At 44.8% G+C, this 20,785-nt stretch overlaps 1 protein-coding gene across 1 annotated transcript in view; it reads right to left on the bottom strand.

Annotated features, from left to right (window-relative positions):
- KDM4C (lysine demethylase 4C) overlaps window positions 1-12,906 on the bottom strand; it is a gene marked incomplete at its 5' end in the record, with an annotated part of 705,351 nt that extends 692,445 nt beyond the window's left edge. The window contains 2 exons of the mRNA XM_082265152.1: window positions 8,448-8,623; window positions 12,766-12,906. Coding sequence (XP_082121278.1) covers window positions 8,448-8,623; window positions 12,766-12,906 — 317 coding nt within the window. The remainder of the gene's footprint in view (window positions 1-8,447; window positions 8,624-12,765) is intronic.
- Window positions 12,907-20,785: the final 7,879 nt, after the last annotated feature.

Raw genomic sequence — 20,785 nt, 5'->3', positions numbered from 1 at the left:
TCCTTTCTCCTTACAAGGCAGAAAAAAACTGAAGGCCTATAGCAGAGAGAACTATGCAACCACTTGACTGCTGATAACTCAGTTCTCGGTCCACTCTGAGGCCCTGTTCACGGGAAAAAATGATCCAAAACTGATAAATTACACGCTTGTTCAGATGCCATTAATTTTTAAGGGCATCTAAATTCAGGTATGGTTCTGCCATGATAAATCACACTGCTATCGCAGCAAACTGCATTTTGCAAAGCTTGCTGCCCAAAAGAAGCTCATGCTCCTTTTTGAGCAACAAGCTTCGCACTATGCAGTTTGCTGTGATTTATCATGCCACAATCGCAGCAGAACAGTACCAGCATTTATGTGCCATTGAAAATGAATGGCACTTGAACAAGCGTTGTGCGATTTGTCCGTTTTGCAGAGCATTTTGGGATCACGGACAGAATCATAGTTACATAGTTAGTGAGGTTGAAAAAAGACATCAGTCCATCCAGTTCAACCCATGATGATTGACGCAAATGCCCAGGTGAGATTGGGGCCAAAAGCAGTGACTGTAACATGCACAGATGATAGGTTTCTGCCTATAGAGTTGGTGTTCAAGTCTAGTGTGTAAGGCATATATTCAAGTGATGTTTTCACTAAAAGGACAGCTTTAGGTTTATCCAACAAACACTGCCCCCCCTCCCCCCCAAACATTTATCACCTTTCCAAGCTAATCTGCACTAGCTTCCCTACCCTAGCTGTTTACCATCACATAGCAGTGTGTCTACCCACTACAAGACAAGGTCTATGTCCTTTCTGTAGAAATTATTTTTAGCACTGGCAGTGCTTGTGTAGTCAGTCCCTACAGATTTGAGTAGGACAGTATACTGAGACTGACAGCCAATGCTGAGGAGAGGTGCTGTAGAGAGGAGCTAAATACCTAAACTGTAAGTAGCTGGGGTAAAGGGTTTCAGGACCAATTCACACTGCTCTGTAGCCCAACCCACTGCTGCCTGCACAGAGTTATGGGCTTTATCTTTTACTCCATTTTCTTTGACTGAACTTTATAGAAGTGTATAAAGGGACAGTAAATTCATGTCACTGCACAGAAGGCCAACGTGCTACACTTTTGTGCAGAAACATGCATGACTGTGCAGAGTGGTGGGATATTATGCAAATATGTTACATAATATCGCACAACTCTGGAACGCAGTGTAACAATGTCATAGTCTAAACATGGCACACAAAAAAAACGGAATTTTTGTAAAATCTTACCGTAAAATTCCTTTCTCTGAGTCCTCCGACAGTCGCCGCCCCTCATATAGTCTTCACCAATGGGATGTCCCAAAGCAGTGTAGACATGAGGGGTGGGAGACGCAACCGTATAAAAGGCAACGCAGTACCCACATCAGAGAAAGGCACCTTACACGCACAGTAAGAGAACCTTCTGGGCAACAGAAAAGGCTCAACAGGAGCAACAGCCCAGGAAAGCAAATAACCCAGGGGATAAACAACCCCAACAACCAAGGACCCACAAAAAAACAAAGGGTCCCCTATGGCACTGCCGCACAGAGAACTTTGCGGCCAAAGGAGGCATCAGCTGATGCCAGAACATCAATCTTATAGAATTGTGAAATTCTGGGCCACCGAAGCCTGATGCCGGTAGGCCCAGGACGTACTCATCGATCTGGTAGAGTGTGCCCTAACAGGGAAGGGTGAAACCTGTTCCTTCAAAGCATAGGCCTGGACAATTGTCTGTCTGATCCATTTGGCAATGGTCGCCGCAGTCGCCGCCATGCCCTTCCGAGGTCCCTCAGGAAGGACAAAGAGAGAATCAGATTTTCGGAAATTCCGTGGACGACAGGTAAACCCTGATCGCCCTGACAACATCCAAGGAATGCAACGCAACCTCCTTAGGATGCTTAGGCTTCGCACAGAGCGAAGGCTAAACAATGTCCTCATTCAGGTGAAAATCAGACACCACCTTAGGGAGAAAGGACGGGTTAGGTCGCAAGACCACCTTATCCTTATGAACCACCAGATAAGGAGAGCGGAAAGACAACACCGCCAACTCCGACACCCTGCGAGCCGAACTGATCGCCACCAAAAAGGCAACCTTCTTGGACAGCAGAGGCAACGATATCTCCCGGATGTTTTCAAAGGGAGAACGCTGTAACATGGACAGAACCAACTTCAAGTCCCATGGAGGTAAAGGCTCCCTCCGGGGAGGGGCCAATTTTCGCACACCTTGAATGAAGGTGCGAATTAAGGAATGAGACGCCACAGGGCGTTGAAAAAGAACAGCCAGTGCAGATACCTGGCCCTTAATCGTGGCCAGCGCCAGGCGCTGGTCCACACCAGACTGGAGGAAAGCCAACACTCTCGTCACCGAGTATGAGCGAGGAGAAAACCCCCTGGACTCACACCAGGCAAAATAAGCTTTCCAGGTACGGTAATAAATTTTACCAGACGAGGCTTTTCTAGCCTTGATTAAGGTAGGAATTGACCTCTGGGGAGAGACCCCTGTCTCTCAGGACCTGGCTTTCAACAGCCAGGCCGTTAAACCCAGCGACTGTAAAGCAGGATGGAAGATCGGTCCCTGAGACAGTAATCTTCTTGCATTGGCAGCCGCCACGGAGGTGCGACTGCTAGGAGAACGATGTCCGCGTACCAGGACCGGCGTGGCCAGTCCGGTGCCACTAGAATCACCAAGCTCGGTTCCGAGGCCAACCTGCGAAGGAACCTGGATAACAACTGAATCGGAGGAAAGGCATACATCAGACGATACTGATGCCAAGAGGCCACCAGCGCATCCGAGGCGTCCGCCAGAGGATCGCGCGTTCTTGCCACGAACCTTTCCACCTTGTGGTTTAGCCGAGACACGAACAGATCCACGTCCGGGGATCCCCACTTCGCACACAGCATTTGGAAGACCTCTGGGTGTAGGGACCATTCCCCCTGATCCAGGGTCTGGCAGCTCAGATAATCTGCCTGTCAATTCTCCATACCCGGAATGTGAACTGCCGAAATCGCCGGGACATGAGCCTCGGCCCAAGACAGAATGTCGGTCACCTCCTGGGCCGCCCGGGCACTCCTGGTGCCCCCTTGGTGGATGATGTAAGCCACCACGGTAGCATTGTCCGTCTGTACCCGTACAGGACGGCCCCGAAGTCGATCCGACCACTGGAAGAGGCAGAGTTTGATCGCTCTCAATTCCAAGATGTTGATTGGCAGGGAGGACTCCTCCTCCGACCAAGTGCCCTGGGCAGACCGGTTGGCATCCGTGGTAATCACTGTCCACAGTAATGGACGGAAGGGTTTTCCTTCCAACACAGCCGGGGACTGAAGCCACCACAGAAGATCCATTCTGGTCCGGCGACTCAACGAGACACTCAGATCCAAGGACTGAGGTAGTCTGTCCCACCTGGCCAGGATCTCCGCTTGGAGAGACCGTGTGTGAAACTGAGCAAATGGGATCGCCTCGAAGGCTGACACCATCAACCCCAGGCACCGCATACAGGTCCTGAGCGACGAGGATTCGTTGTCCCTGAGGGACCTGATCCCGTTCTAAGGGTCCGGAGCTTGTCCTCCGGCAGAAATACCTTCGCTTGAGCAGAGTCCAGAACCATTCCCAAATAGGGAAGACGAACCAAAGGAGACTAAGTCTACTTCTGAACGTTGATGGTCCAACCGAACTCCTGGAGCGTCTGTACCGTAGTTGACAGATCGCGCAACAGGCTCTGACTGACACTCGATCTTAACAGGAGATCGTCCAGATATCCCAAGACCGCAATGCCCTGTGCCCTCAACAGGCCCAGAGCAGGCGCCAGCACTTTGGTAAAGACCCTTGGAGCCGAAGCGAGACCGAAAGGTAACGCTACAAAAACTGATAGTGGTCCTCCGCTATGGCAAACCGGAGGTACCTCTGATGACCTTCGAAAATGGGGATGTGCAAATACGCATCTTTTAGGTCAATCGAGACCAGGAATTCCCCTGGACTCAGGGAGGCCACCACCGAGCGGAGGGATTCCATACGGAACTTTCGAATGCGCACAAAGCGGTTCAGAGCTTTCAAGTCCAGGATCGGACGCACCTTGCCCTCCTTTCTGGGCAAAGTGAACAGATTTGAGTAAAACCCCCGAAACCTGTCCCGATGAGGCACCGGGACAATCACCCCCTGGGCAAGGAGGTCCTGCACCGCTTGATGCAGGTCCTGTAGGCGCCCTGGGGTCAAATGAAGATTTGAGGGAAAGAATCTGTCCGCCGGCCACGAAAGGAATTCGATCTTGTATCCTGATCGAATGATTTCCTGAACCCACCTGCCTGGAATCCGGAGCAGCCATGGTTGGAGGAAACCGCGCAAACGTCCCCCCACCCCTGAAACGGGTGAGGGCGTCCCTTCAGGCTGTAGGCATGGCGGGCAAGAGACTCCAACCTCCTGTCCGTAGGATCCCGGAGAACCAGGGTATCCTCAGTGGGAACCAAAGTAGCTTTGTTAAACACGGCCACAGTGTGATCCACCTGGGGGGCCACACACCAGCGCGAATCCGTAGAATGCGCAAAGGGGTAGAGCAGTTGAAACCATTTAGGCACCGTGAAAAGGCGTTTCAAACTGCGCCATTGTTCATTCACTGTGTGATGAAACTCAGCAGGGCAGGGAAAAACCTGCGCCGACTTGCGGGTCCTATGTGTACCAAAGGAGGACACAATGCCCGCAGGATTGGGCTCATCCTCCAAATGTAGTGTTTCTTTAACAGAAGAAATCAACGCATCCATAGCTGCGCGTTCCTCAGGCGACCCCGGGGGAGAATCATCTACTACCTCCACCTTCGCCTCCCCCTCAGACCCCAGCGGGTCCAGGGAGGAGCGAGACCCTGAAAAGGGCACGCCAGCCATAGCAGCCACATCACCATCTGAATCAGAGGAGAAAGATATTCTAGGCCTTTTTCTAGCAGCTCGTTCAGCCATCAGCACCTCCATTTTGGACACTAAAGTCACCACCACAGCGGCCAAATTAGGTATAACAGGGGGTTCAGCAGAACTGGGGTCCCCCACCAAGGCTGGGGGGAATTTGCTGTCCTGAGATTCCATTGCAGAAAAAAGGCACTGGCCCTTTAAGAGCGCTGCAGACTGCGCAGCCCACCGCTAGACACACTGTGTACAGAGACCCCCCAAAAGGGACAAAACTGAGCCAGAAGGGATAAAAACAGAGAAATATGGAAGAGATAGTCTGCAGAGCCCCACAGAGTGTTACCACACCGATCGCTGCTTCAGAGGAAAAGGAAGTGAGGTCACCAGAGGCTGAACTAAATGCTGCAAGGCTAAGGGAAAATGGCTGCCCATAGAAAGCAATGGGAGGCTTCGGCAAGATGGCCGCCGAACATGTGCTCGGAACGATCGTTCTGCCACACGCAAGATGGCGCTGGATGGCGCCAAAACCACTACATAGCAAGCTGTTTACAAGCCCACAGTGAAGCCAGACATGCTGCCCACACCCAAAATGGCGGACCGCACGGTTTTTAGCCGCTGCGGCCGCCGCACACATAGTCTGCACCTCCAAAACACCGAAGTGACACAGGAGAGGGGCCCCCAAACACACACAGCGCCAGCAGTGCAATAAAAAAGACCCCCGCAGGGATCGCATCAGGGAGCCCCACAAACGCACAGACATGGGGGAACATACAGCAACACAGGACTGCCACCCCAGGCAGAGGCCCCACACAGAAAGTACTTACCTGTAACGGATGGCATGGGGTGCCTCTATGAAACGGAAAGCCTCTGTCCTCAGATGACAGGGAATGCTGTCAGCCAAACGCAGGACACTGCAGCACTGAACCACAGATGTGTCCAGGGAGGTAGCCCTCTCACAGGCTGCATCCCTGCTGCGAACAGGGATGGGTCGTTCTTCGTGCCAGGGCGAACACATAGCTGAATGCTCGATGGCGGGCTGGAGATCCATCTGACCCTCTGCCCTGGAGAGCTAGGGTGGCCAGTCTGATTCCCAGCTCCGCAAAATCCATCTTCATCCGAAGATCCGACTAAACTAAAGCTGACAAAATAAACAGCTAGTAAAGCAAAAAAAAAAAAAATGACATTCTTGCAAATAAAAATCATATAAAAAGATTAGAAGGCTGAGACTGTAGCCCCAGCACAGGGAAGCCTATCTACTCCTAACGCTAGGCAGAAGACAAACTGAATTGGGATGGCTACTGCAAGGGGGTATTGACCAGTGGGACAGCCCCCATGGGTGTGTCTATGTTAAATGCTTTTGTTTTTAACAAGTCTTATGCCTAGCTACTCCTGTTGAGAGGAAGTCAATACCCATTGGTGAAGACTATATGAGGGGCGGCGACTGTCGGAGGACGTAAGAGAAACTATTGTTTATTGTGTGTCATTGCAGTTACCTGTGTTTTTTTATGCGGAAAGACAAAGGTAAGCGCATATAGTATAAATGGGCACTAATGTAGGTTAGCTCAGGGGGGCTATGGGGTATAAAATGGATAAAGATACATTTTTTTTGCGATGTTTAAAAAAAAAAAAGAAAGAAAATTAACTTTTCTGCAGTAATTTGCCATAAAATGTGATCAGATCCTTATCTAAATGACAATAGACAAACCTAATTAGGCTGCTGCGCCATTTTTCTGGCATTAATCTCTCGTTAATGCATTGCGCCAAATTCATGAAGCATTCGTTTTTTTTTTTTTAAATATTAACATTTTATTCAGTTTCCATCAGCATATACAGACGTAATTCAGGTCGTCACACAAGTTAACGATCTTATAAGCTATTACAAATTAACTTCTCTATATAAGCAAACCCACCCATCCCTCCCCCATGAAGCATTTGTGAATTTTTTGGTTCCGACAGCGACTAATGCACCAGATTTTAGTAGTTCTGACATGTGCTGAACTAAAAAAAAATAAAAAAGATGACTTACAGAGAGATACTTGTGCAGACAGATTTTGCACAAGTGTCTCGCATATTTTCTAAAAGTGGTGCAGCATGAGCCAAATTCAAGTTCTAGACAGATACATGAATTTGGTGCAAGCTGCATCACTTTTCAAAAATAAGAGTGACACTTTCGCAAAATCTGTCTGCACCATCCTTTATGAACAATGGTGCGGACATTCCCCCAGTAGGTGCTCTTTGGAAGCCTTTAGGCATGCGGCAATGTTTTTTGGTGGGCAGTGGCTTCCTCCATGGTGTTCTGCCATGGACACCCTGCCTGTTGAAAGACTTACGTATGGTAGACTCATGAAAAGGGATGTTTGCCAGTGTTTTCCAGCCTTATGCAGATCAACTGCTCTTGATCGTATGTTTTCAGAGAGCTCCTTTTTGTAAGGCATGGTTCATATCAGCTTATGCTTTCTACAAACAGCAATCTTAAAAAGGAGAAGTTCACCTTTCGTAACATGTTACACCCATTTTCAGAGTCCAACATGTTACGAACAAACTGGCACCCGCACCACCATCCTCCCCCCCCCCCCCCCCCCGATTCCCCGATCTGACAGCTAGCGGGGTTCTTCTCTTCTCTCCCCAACCTCCCCAGTCACAATTTTCAAAAAAAACATGGCCCACCCAGTCACGTCACTCAGTCACAGTGCTCTGTAAATGGAAAACTACAAGGTCTGTCAGTCTTTACGGCTGTCGACTTGTAGTTTTTCGAATAACTAGTTCATACTATCTTTCAGTCAGATTGTATCTGCTTGCCTGTATGGGATGTGCGGGCACACCGATACACTCACAGATTTGCAGGAGACCTGCATGGCACCAGCGATCTGCTGTTTGCTGGTGTAATGCTTTAGAGGCACCAAAAACAAAAAAACGAATAAATGCATATTATTTTTACCTGCAAAAAAATGTGTATTTATTTTTTGATAAAAGATGAACTTTTCCTAAAATGTTTGCGTGTCTTCTATTAAAGTAACTCTAAACCATACCACCAAACTCATTTAATTAATTGGACGCCAGGTGTGCTCCAATTAGCTTTCGTTGAATTAATCTATAGGTTCACTGACTTTTTCCTCCAAAACTGTGAATGTTTAATGGGTGTGTTCAAAAAAAGACAAGAAATTAGAATTGTTTTGCATGTCATTATAGCTTAAGCCCATTGTGTTTGTCTTTTGTTGCAATTACATTACATCACAACTGGTTTTCTGTAGTCCATTACCTAACATTTGCAAGGGGCTCACATACTTTTTCTTGCCTTGGTACTATAGATTATTTACCTGCATATTCCTGATGGTGTACCTGCCTCAGTCTTTTGTAAAAGAATCAAACTTTGAGCTACAGCCATTTTTATTTTTTTGTACAGAGGTTTGCCACATCATAGATACTTATTCTTCCATTATTGATAAATATTCCTCATATGATTGTATAGTACAAGCATTACAATGTGGTTTTCGATAAATAAAAAGAATAGGTACTGCAGCATCAAAAATCCCAAAAATGCATCAAAGAGCATCATTACGTACTTGTCACTATTTGCCATTCTTCTGAACTCCTTTACAGTCATTGGTTTCTTCTGGATATTATATTGAGTGAAGAGGCCTGACTGGCCAGTGACCATCTGCTGGATCGGGGCAGGAATCACAAGGTCATCTATGTCGTCATAATGCTTCTTGGGTTTCCATCCCTTCGGTGGTATCACCTTTAAACGGCAAATACAAAATAAAAAATAAAATTCCTTACTAAAATAAAATGGCTGGGCAGGAGTACCATTACCCTGGGAGGACCTCGTAGGATGATCTCCCATTTGCGTACCTTGTGTGCACCCTAGGGGTCGTGCAGTGGTGGACACAGCGAAAGACAGACCGTTGTACAGGACTGGCCCTGGTACCATATGATGGCTGTGACTAAATCACAACAAAAACATGTCACTTGTACACAATGGCGTATCATTCATAGCCATTGTTTACTATTGTGATGTCTGCGATTAGCGACAGTCACAGCAGACCTGTAGCATGCGCTGTGGCCAATCACAGCTATCGTAATTGTACACAATGGCGCGTAAATGGATGCCATTCTTTAAAATGATTGCTCATACAGTGATCATCACTGTAATAAGCAATGATAGTGTAAAGAAAATCCTGATGACCTCCATAGAGCAATACAGTGTCACTATGTTGCATTAGGCAGACTTCAACAGGTATTAGGCAAGCTAAACAGGCCTTTGGGGGTCCAAGGGAAAACTAAGTGCAGATGTACTTATAAAAAAGTGCTGCAGCACAAGTTTTTTTCTTTTTTTTTTAATGGGAAACCATAGTTCTACTTTAAAAACCTTTTATATATATAAAAAAAAAAAAAAGAAGAAACAAACACACACACACACACACACACACACACACACACACACACACACACACACACACACACACACTAATTGCCAGTTTAAAAAGGAAAAGGTTTAAACAATAGGGTTGTTGTTTTAAAAAAAATATGACAGTGTATATATAAAAACCTACTTACATTCCATACAGTATGTAAGAACAAGCACCTGAACAATTGGGCAAAAAATTATATAATGGTGTTAAGTATCCTTTTTCTCCCAAAAGGGCACAACCCATGAGAGATAATGTACTTAGAGTTTTGTAAATAAACTACATAGGCAAATTGCACAACTTTTTAATCTTTCTGCTACAGATCCTACTTTAACCCTTTCCTGCATCTTGTGTTCTTTACTTTTTGCATTAGCTGGATTCACCCTGATCCTTTCAAGGTGCTGCAGAATCGGTTATCTACCCTATATGTATATGTATCTCTTGGACTCTTGCTTTTATATGCTACGTCACAAATGTTTTTTACGTTTTATTCGGGAGTTGTATCTGCATCAAATGGGGCCACAATGGCACCATCTTGCCAACAATGTACAGTATCTCACAAAAGTGAGTACACCCCTCACATTTTTGTAAATATATTCTATCTTTTCATGTGACAACACTGAAGAAATTACATTTTGCTACAATGTAGAGTAGTGCGTGTACAGCTTGTATAACAGTGTAAATTTGCTGTCCCCTCATAATAACACACAGCCATTAATGTCTAAACCCGCTGGCAACAAAAGTGAGTACTCCCCTAAGTGACAACGTCCAATTAATCTATTTCCTTCCCTGGCGTCATGTGACTTGTTAGGGTTACAAGGTCTCAGGTGTGAATGAGGAGCAGGTGTGTTACATTTGGTTTTTATCTCTCACTCTCTCATACTGGTCACTGGAAGTTCAACATGGCACCTCATGACAAAGAACTCTGAGGATCTGAAAAAAATAATTGTTGCTCTACATAAAGATGGCCTAGTGATGGCAAACCTTGGCACCCCAGATTTTTTGGAACTACATGTCCCATGATGCTCTACTATACTGCAGAGTTCATGAGCATCATGGGACATGTAGTTCCAAAACATCTGGGGTGCCAAGGTTCACCATCACTGGGCTAGGCTATAAGAAGATTGCCAAGACCCTGAAACTGAGCTGTAGCACTGTGGCCAAGACCATACAGCGGTTTAACAGGACAGGTTCCCCTCAGAACAGGCCTCACCATGGTCGACCAAAGAAGTTGAGTGCACATACTAAGCGTCATAGCCAGAGGTTGTCTTTAGGACATAGACGTACGAGTGCTGCCAGCATTGCTGCAGAGGTTGAAGGGATGGGGGGGGTCAGCCTGTCAGTGCTCAGACCATACGCCGCACACTGCATCAAATTGGTCTGCATGGCTATTGCCCCAGAAGGAGGCCTCTTCTAAAGGTGATGCACAAGAAAGCCCGCAAACAGTATGCTGAAGACAAGCAGACTAAGGACATGGATTACTGGAACCATGTCCTATGGTCTGATGAGACCAAGATAAACTTATTTGGTTCAAATGGTGTCAAGCGTGTGGCAGCAACCAGATGAGGAGACAAAGACAAGTGTGTCTTGCCTACAGTCAAGCATGGTGGTGGGAGTGTCATGGTTGCATGAGTGCTGCCAGTACTGGGGAGCTATAGTATATTGAGGGAACCATGAATGCCAACATGTACTGTGACATACTGAAGCAGAGCATGATACCCTTCCCTTCAGAGACTGGGCCGCAGGGCAGTATTCCAACATGCTAACGAACCCAAACACACCTCCAAAACTACCACTGCCTTGCTAAAGAAGCTGAGGGTAAAGGTAATGGACTTGCCAAGCATGTCTCCAGACCTAAACCCTAGTAAGCATCTGAGGGGCGGAAGGCGGAGGAGTGCAAAGTCTCTAACATCCACCAGCTCTCTGATGTTGTCATGGAGGAGTGGAAGAGGACTCCAGTGGCAACCTGGGAAGCTCTGGTGAACTCCATGCCCAAGAGGGTTAAGACAGTGCTGGAAAATAATGGTGACCACACAAAATATTGACACTTTGGGCCCAATTTGGACATTTTCACTTGGCGGGTGTACTCCCTTTTGTTGCCAGTGGTTTAGACATTAATGGCTGTGAGTTGAGTAATTTTGAGGGGACAGCAAATTTACACTGTTATACAAGCTGTACACTCACTACTTTACATTGTAGAAAAGTGTAATTTCTTCAGTGTTGTCACATGAAAAGATATAATAAAATATTTACAAAAATGTTAGGGGTGTACTCACTTTTGTGAGATACTGTATAGTTTGAATCCTCAGCTTTCATATTCGGGAGGAAAATATGCGCTAAGCCTAACAGGTTACCTGCTTGCTATTTTATGGATGTGTAACCTAAAGCTAGCCACAAATATTAGTGTGAATATACAATCTCCTATAGATCTGCCAACAAATATTTAGGGTAGAGGCTGAATATAAAAAAAATTAAACCAAATGCTTAGATGGAGCCTCTTGCCACACAGTTGCTAGTAAATCTAAAAACAATTGTACAGACATCATATACTGTAAACAGATCATAAACATATGTGGCAAGCATTAGTGCCGGGTCACACTTAGGCCTCTTGCACACTGCAGCTTAAAAATGCTCAGTACAGCATTTTTTTTTTCTGTGCTAAAATAGAGCCCATTCATTCTTATGTGCCTATGCACACAGCCGCGTAATTGAGCGCCGCTTATTCTTCAGTAAGAACAAAATAGAAAAATCTGCATTTTTGGTCAGTAATTTACGCCTGATGTGTGCAAAAACACGCAAATACGCGCAAATGACCCTAAAATGTCAATTGAATATCCAGAACGCTAGAATAAATTTATGCGCAATTGCGCGCATTTGCGCGAATTCGCGCGAGCGCGTAAGCGCGAAAATGCGCGCATTACAATTACGCCAGAAAACGTAGATGCTCTAACAGGAGTATCGTGTGCAAGGTGCCTTATGCGATGCGGGAAGGCTGCAAATTTGCAGCCTGTTCCCGCATCACAAACGCACCCCTGGCAGTTCACACTGCCATATGCGATACGCTGGGGGTGTCAATGAAATGTTAACGACACCCCCAGTTGATCGCATATCGCAGTGCGATCTTTACAGTTCGCATAGGATGTGATCGCACAAGTGTGAACCACTGTGTGATCCGATCCTGATGCGGCTGAAAAAAAGGGTCCTGTGCAACTTTGGTGCGGGTGCAGTGCGAATTTAGCCATACAAAGTGTATGGCTGAATTCGCACCGCACAGCCGATCGCATGTAATGAAGGAGCAGTGCGCTCCGATATTACATGCGATCGCCGCAGCCGCAAGAATGTGAACCGGCACTTAGACATCTCACCTAATCATGAGTTACCCCCTGTATCAATAGAAAACATTTAGAATTCCATTTATTAAAAAGAGTACAACATTAACACCTTAGTCTCAGTGAGATTCTAGAACCGTTACCTTTGCCAACCCAGATCGGTGAGCACCTTTAGATTCCATATATACTAAATATTTGTTGAAATCACTGAATTCTTCCATGGTGGGCCTGAAAGTCATAATTTTGCAAGCAGGATTCTGCTCCTCAGAGTCTTTTGCAGCCATTTTCAATGTTCGGAGATACACTGGAAAATATCAAAATACATGATTTATACACACAAGAAAAAAAAAAAAAAAAAAAAAAAACTATAGTTGCAATAAATATTGCTAATGGAAAAAAAAAAAAAAAAAAAACATTAGGCCTCATTTACACCGGCACTATCATACCTTTGTTCTTTGTTTAAATTCAATTAGATCAGTGCTTCTCAACCTCTTTTCAGTCAAGGCACCCTTTAAAACGATGCACCCCATTTTAAAATGTAAAAAACTAACAAATAGTTTTACATAACACAGCAACATAGGACACCCAACATTAGAGGTGATGTTGTTTTCCAAAGCAAATACACCTTTGCACACTGGTACTGACTAATATTCCAATGCTTCGCTCTTCTCTTTCAGTTTCTCTCCCTCATTCAGCGAATGTGACCCCCCAGTGCTAATGGAGAGGGGCAGAGGAGACCACACAAGGATGCTTTGCAGGTGCCCGACATCCTCCTTAACCTCCCTAGCGGTATTCCCTAGTGTGGCTTGGGGTTAATATAGAGTACCAAAAGCGGTAACCCCGAGCCACACTCTGGATTACCCCACAATAAAAACACACCTTCCCCTGCGATCCCCCGCCGTCCTCCCGGCATCCTCCTGCTGTCCTCCACTACGCATCGGAGGTTTGCAAGATGCAGAAAGTGGGAACCAGTGATCAAAGATGACATTTTGAAGTTTCTGGGCCTAATAATTCTTCAGGGAGTGGTGGGGAAACCCCTGCAGAAGTGGTATTGGACAACCAATACATTACTTGCCATGTCAGAATATAGATTTTCCCTCATAATTAAATATCTGCACTTTGAAAATAATGAAGAATTTGATGAAACTACTCCTGCACCAAAACTATAAAAAATTTGGGAAGTATATCTAAGTATATCTAATGATTCTTCAGAATTTCCAACTGAGCTATGTGCCAGAAAAGAGCCTTCAGCATAGATGAAAGTCGAATTGCCTACAAGGGAAGGCGTAGCTGGGTGCAATACGTTGCATAAAAGAGGGTGCGTAAAATCCTACATGCTACGCGAATCTGTGAAGGATGCCCTTCTATGTCTGTTCGCATGTTTCCTCTCCCTGCTTAAAAGACTATATTGAGGATTCGTTTATATGTCTGTGACAAACTCCCCTTTTTATGAGTTGCCACTAGTACCTGGAGAGGACTACTTGCCAGCCTCTTATGTGATTATGGTCCCATGTTGAAACACTTTCTTCCCCTGCTGTTGAATCTGTACGTATGTGGTCTGAGCGTCATTCAGTAATAATGAGCGCTCAGATCTAAGCTATCTGGGGATATGTTGAATGTACCTGTTTCATGCAATAGCTGATTATTTAGTTTCATGTATTTTGCTGTCTGTTGCTACAGTGTGGCTAATGGAGTCTTGTCTGTGTCCTTGGGAGATAGGTGGATCACTTCTCAATTGTCTCCAGGACAAAAGACTGCGTAGAACTGGTGTTGGGCAGACAAGCCATGTGTACAGCCAGGCCAAAGAGACTTTTTTACTGACTTTTGAAACCCTGGTCTGATTCGTGCCATTTATGAATATGTTGTCCCCCTGAATGGATTGATTGTGAAGCTGTATTTGTATAAAGATTGGATGTATATTTTTAAAGTTACAGCATGTGGGTAAAACTGAATTTTTCCTGCCTGAGATAATTGGGTTAACCATTGTGTACCATAATTACCTCCCAGACAGAGGGGGGGGGGGGGGATTTTATGTGGATTGTAACCTTTGTGTTATTGGTTAATGTGTATTTGTTGTGGGTGTCTCCCTTGCATGGGAGCAGGGCATAAAAGAAATTGTAGTTTTTGAATGCCGGGGGTTGCTTCCAGTAAAGTGGTTCCAGCATTCAGCTTATGCTCATGTGTTGAATTATTCAGCGATACCAGCGATTTCTTATTTGGCGAAATGGGGATTCTTCAACTATTGGGGATTAAGGAATTACAAGGCGGTGAGATACAGTGATACCGTCACAGAATCGTCAACTGGCTATATTTGGAATTCAGTGATATACACTGGAAAAGGAACAAAATTTGATGAAAAATACAGTAATTATGGAATGGCAACATCTTCTGTTCTTTCACTAATTGAGCCATTGTGTAACAACGGACAACTTTTATAAATCTTTTGAACTTTATGAGGTTCTACTGCACAACAAAACCGATGCCTATGGAACCGTAAGGGCTAACAGGCGGGACATGCCACCAATGTTTGGCAAAAAGAAGCTCAAGACAGGAGAAATTGTTGCCTGGCAGAAAGGTAAAATGATGGCACTGCGATGGAGGGACAAAAAAAGATGTGTGCCTAATGAGTACAGTGCATAACACCTCCACTGTTATGGTACGCATTAAAGGTGGGAAAGAAGTCATGAAGCCACAGTAGTGATAGACTACAACAACACCATGGGGGGGTGTCGACAGAGCCAACCAAGCAATGACATTCTACCCAGCTATGAAGAAGCAGCAAAAATATATTATAAGAAGATCTTCAGACATCTTCTTGAGCAATGCTTGTGGAATGCATACATTCTGCTCAAAAAAAAAAAAAAGAGCGACAAGCCCGATTCATGCGGACTTTATTTGGAAAGCTGCCGAACAAATCTTTGAGCCACCAAACACCATCAATGGCTGTGAACAGATCTGGACGTCGTGCTGTTGGCATTGTCAACCCAGAACGCTTGATTGGCGTCACTTCATGGACTACATCCCATCAACTGAGAAAAAGTCAGCACCTATAAGGCTACGTTCACGTTAGTGTAGCGGACCGCGGCAGAATCACCGCGATTCTGCCCGCGACCTGGAACTCAAACCCTAAACGCTGTGCGATGTTGCAGTGATTTCCGCCTGCCGAATCGCGGTAACATCGCGCAAACAAAATCGCGGGTCGCATGACGCCCAAAAAAGGTACAAGAGCTTCTTTGTGGCATCATGCGACCCGCGATTTTGTTTGCGTGATGTTACCACAATTCGGCAGGCGGAAATCGAGGCAACATCGCTCAGCGTTTGGGGTGCCATTGCAAATCAACGGCAACGCACAGGCGTCCCGCGATTTGCAATGATTTCCAGATCGCGGGCAGAATCGCTGTGATTCTGCCGCGGTCCGCTACGCTAACATGTGAACGTAGCCTAAGATGTGCATTGTTTGTTGCTCGAAGAGAGAGAGATGACAGTGGAAGGAAAAGAAAAGAAACCAGATCCTATTGTCCCGATTGTGACGTTGGGACTTTGTGCAGTCCCATGTTTCAAAATATTTCATACCAGAGATGTTTACTAAACCTTAAATTACAGGTGACTAGTAATATTGCACCCCTTGTTTGTACATATTTCAGTGTTTTTGGTTTGATTATACTATTAAAATAAAATGTATTCTTATTATATTATAATTAATGATTTCATGTTTCAAACTTTATCAAACCCGGAATGTCTACTAGACTAGTCTGGACAGATTTAAGTGAGTTATTCCTAAGAATTACAGGCCTAAAATATAAAACGACAAATTTCCATGCAAAACAATGTACCACTTTATAACTTCATTGGTTGCAAGTACGCAAGCGGCTGAAAGGTTGTAATGGTGTACAATAAAAATACATGGCTTTGTGTAACTAAAAGGCAGGCTTTATCAACTTCTTGGTTTGCATACAATTTTTAGGCAGTTTGCCAAGGTACCCCTAGAGAACCTGAAGGCACCCCAAGATGCTCAGGCACTTTGGTTGAAAATGGTTGGGTTAGAAGAAATTTTTTATGGCATATAAAAATGGCATGTAATGATTTTTCAACAGTGCCATTTACACTGTGTATTTACCTGTGTTTTGGTGCAGTCAGTATAGCTGAATTTAGAGAGACAATAGAATTCTGTGCATGCAAGATCCAATTAACACTCTAAATGTGTGCAAATGGATGTAAACACAACGAAATGCTTTAAACACAGCTAATCCTGATTTTAAAGCCGTAACATCTAAATGCAGGAGAAAGGAATCTGGGAAGCGTAATTTCCCATGCGCACTGGGCATTTAGTCCCAGTGCATGGGGCTCTGGCATTCAGGCAGAGGTGCTCCATCCAGCTCTGCTTGAGGCAGCCTGTTAAACTCTAAGAGAGGCTGACAGATGCTGTGGCTGGATGATGAACCTGGTGGTGTGATTGTTTAGGGCAGGGGTGGGGAACCTACGTCCCGGGGGCCGTATGCGGCCCTCAAAGTCATTTGGTCCGGCCCCCCCATGCAGCTGAGTCTGTCTCTCAGCCGATCTGTCCGAATGGAGCCAATGCTTCCTGTATAGTTCTGGCTCCATTGTGACAGTCTGAGTGAGTCACAGGCAGAGTGATATCAAATGCACTCCGCCAGTGACCAATACAGGAAACATCACCTCTTCCTCCAGCGCGGCTGCTAGCCAGCATTTCCCACCAGCAACACACACAGCAGTACCAGCCAGAGCCAGCAGTACCAGCCAGTCAGTAGTTCCCACAGCAGTACCAGCCAGAGTCAGCAGTACCAGCCAGGAGGTACCTACAGCACAGTACCAGCCAGCAGTACACACAGCATAGTACCAGCCTGAATCAGCAATACCCACAGCAGTACCAGCCAGCAGTACCCACAGCACAGTACAAGCCAACAGTACCAGCCAGCTGTGCCCACCAGCAGTACCAGCCAGCTGTGCCCACCAGCATTACCCGCCAGCAGTTCTTTTCAAAACTTACCACCACAAAGTTGACTACGATCCAGACTGACCGACGCAAACCTGGAAAACCAGTTGCGAGTAGCAGCATCATCAATACCAGCTAACGTCACACACATCACCAAAGAGAAGCAGTTGCAGCCATCGCATTAGGGGTGAGTTAATTGTTTGACCAAATATAACAGGCACATTTTTAAGTTGATGATTTTGTACGGCCCCCCGAATGATTTTATAAATACCTAAATGGCCCTTGGCAGAAAAAAGGTTCCCCACCCCTGGTTTAGGGCAATATGTGCTCAAAGATGAATGCCCAGAAAGCAAAAATTCTGCATTCCAAGCATCTGTCCCTTGACGCATACTCCCCTAAATATTCATATTGCTAGGTGTACCATACAGCACCATCTAGCCACAGAAGCTGTCAGTCTCTCAAAGTTTGGCAGACCACCAGCCAGTGGAGCTGGACAGGGCACCTGTGCCCTCTGCCAGGAGGTAAACACCAGAGCGCCATGTACTAGAGATAAATGGGAAGCACAAGGCCCCAAGCACACTGGGCATTAAGTCCTGGCACATGCAGCTCTTGCATTTAGCTGCAGGAGCAGCGTACATGTACCTCTTCCAGCCCCATTACTGGTGACCTGCCAATTGCTATAGCAGGCTGACAGTTGCTGTGGCTAGATGGGGCTGGACTGTGGGACTAGCAGAATGAAAACATTTACAGGAGCATAAAAGGATGAATGCCTGCAATGGAGCAAATACTGAACCTTGCATTTATCTCACAAGGTGCACCATCCATCCCCGTCCAGCTGCAGCAGCTGTCAGCCACTTAGTGTTTGACAGGCTGTTAAGCAGCGGGGCTGGATAGGGCACCTGTTCCCCTGCCCGCAGCTAAAAACCAGAAACCCCCATGCACTAGGGCTAAATTCCCAGTGTGCATAGGAACTAAATGTTGTTTATAATTCCCAGGTGATTTCCCCTGCATTTAAAAAAGCAGAATTCAGAAGCGTACGAGGCCTTACACAAGCCATCCCATAATGTTTTTTAAAAAAATAAAAATACCTATTTTCATTTGCAGCCAGCTAGTTCTATAAACCTCAAAAAGAAAAATGCTTCCCTGCAGCCATAGCATCTCTACTCAGAATACTAATCTACACCCTTCCCATTTCTGTAATTGCCTGGTATTTTTCCCAGAGGCATGCAGAGTTTAAAGTAAAAATTGCCACCATCTCAACCAATGGACTCGGGTTCACAGCACTAACAGTTTTATCTTTGTTAAATCGTTAGTTAAATGCCAAGGGTACTGCACATCTTCAGGCATGCTGACAGAGCACCATGCTTCTCATTACAGATTACATATGAACATAAACCTCATTGAGAATGACAGTCATCATCTTGTTACAGTGGAAAGAGACTTGACTGAGATTTTTAATTTTAAACAGATTGTATATCACTTTGATAATCACTTTGATAACCACAGCCTGGAAATTATTTCTGTCAAAGGGACTATGTGCGAAATAGCTGATGCTGGCCCATTTCTAAACTAAGCCATGTAATATCTATGATTGGCTGTCAAAGTGATTGCATGATCTTGAACCATGCTGATTGGTTCCTGATTGCTGTATATGACAGCTGCTCTGCTGTCAATGAACTAGCAGTCGACAACAATGTCATAGGAGGTTTACTGGGTCATTGTGCTGAGGAACATTAACCGCTTCCATACAGAGCAGTTAGACCCCCTTCCTGCCCAGACCAATTTTCAGCTTTCAGCACTCTCACACTTTGAATGACAATTGCTCAGTCATGCTACACTGTAACCAAACAAAATTTTTATCATTTTTTTCACACAAATAGAGCTTTCTTTTGGTGGTATTTGATCACAACTGGGGGGGGGGGGGTTCGTGATAAGCAAAAAAAGAGCAAAAATTTTGCAAAAAACTTTTTTTTTAGTTTCTATTTTAAAATTTTGCAAAAAATGTATTTTTCTTCATACATTTGGGCCAAAATGTATACTGCTACATATCTCTGGTAAAATTAACCCAAATTAGTGTATATTATTTAGTCTGTGTGAAAGTTATTGAGTCTAGAAGCGATGGTACCAATTACTGAAAATTGATCACACCAGATGTACTGACTGCCTATCTCCTTTCTTGAGGCCCTGAAATGTCAGGACAGTACAAATACCGACCAAATGACCCCTTTTTGTAAAGTAGACAGTCCAAGGTATTTAGTAACAGGCATGGTGAGTTTTTTGAAGTTGTAATTTTTTCCCACAATTCTTGGGAAAATGAAGAAAAAAAATTTTTTTTTCTTTTTTTTCCCAAAACGTTGTCAATTTATAAGCTATTTCTAACACATAGCATGTACACAGCAAAAATGACACCCCAAAATACATTCTGCTACTCCTTCGGAGTATGGTGATACCACATGTGTGAGACTTTTACACAGCCTGGCCACAAAAAGAGACTCCACGTCCAAGTAGCACCATAAGGCGTTTTAGGAGCATAAATACACATAAAACTTTCTTACTACCTATCACACTTTTCAAGGCCCTAGAGCACCAATACAATGGAAAAGTCCACAAAATGACCCCATTTTGGAAAGCAAACACTCCAACGTATATTCTATGAGGCATTATGGGTCCTTTGAACATGTCATTTTTTTCCACAAGTTTTTGGGAAAAAATAAAAACTTTTTTTTTTTTTTTTTTTTTTTTACACAAAGTTGTCAATTTATAGGATATTCCTAACACATAGCATGTACATAGCAAAAATGACACCCCAAAATACATTTTGCCACTCCTCCTGAGTATGGCAATACGACATGTGTGAGACTTTTTCACAGCCTAGCCATATAGAGGGGCCTAGGCCTATTTTTGACATTTGGTGTTTACAAGCTAAAATCAGTTTTTGCTAGAAAACTACTTAGAACCCCAAAACATATATTTTTTAGCAGAGACCCTAGAGAATAAAATGGAGATTATTGCAATATTTTTTATCACACCGTATTTGCGCAGCGGTCTTCCAAACGCAATGTTTGGGGAAAAAAAATCTATTTTTTGAATTAAAAAATAAGAAACCAGTAAAGTTAGCACAATTGTTTTCCATAATGTGAAAGATAATGTTACGCCGAGTAAATAGATACCCAACATGTCATGCTTCAAAATTGCGCACGCTCACAGAA

Source organism: Pelophylax lessonae, assembly GCF_965119305.1.
Source record: "Pelophylax lessonae genome assembly, chromosome: 1".
In the NCBI taxonomy this organism is placed as follows: Eukaryota; Metazoa; Chordata; class Amphibia; order Anura; family Ranidae; genus Pelophylax; species Pelophylax lessonae.
This window is presented reverse-complemented; position numbering and strand designations above follow the sequence as displayed.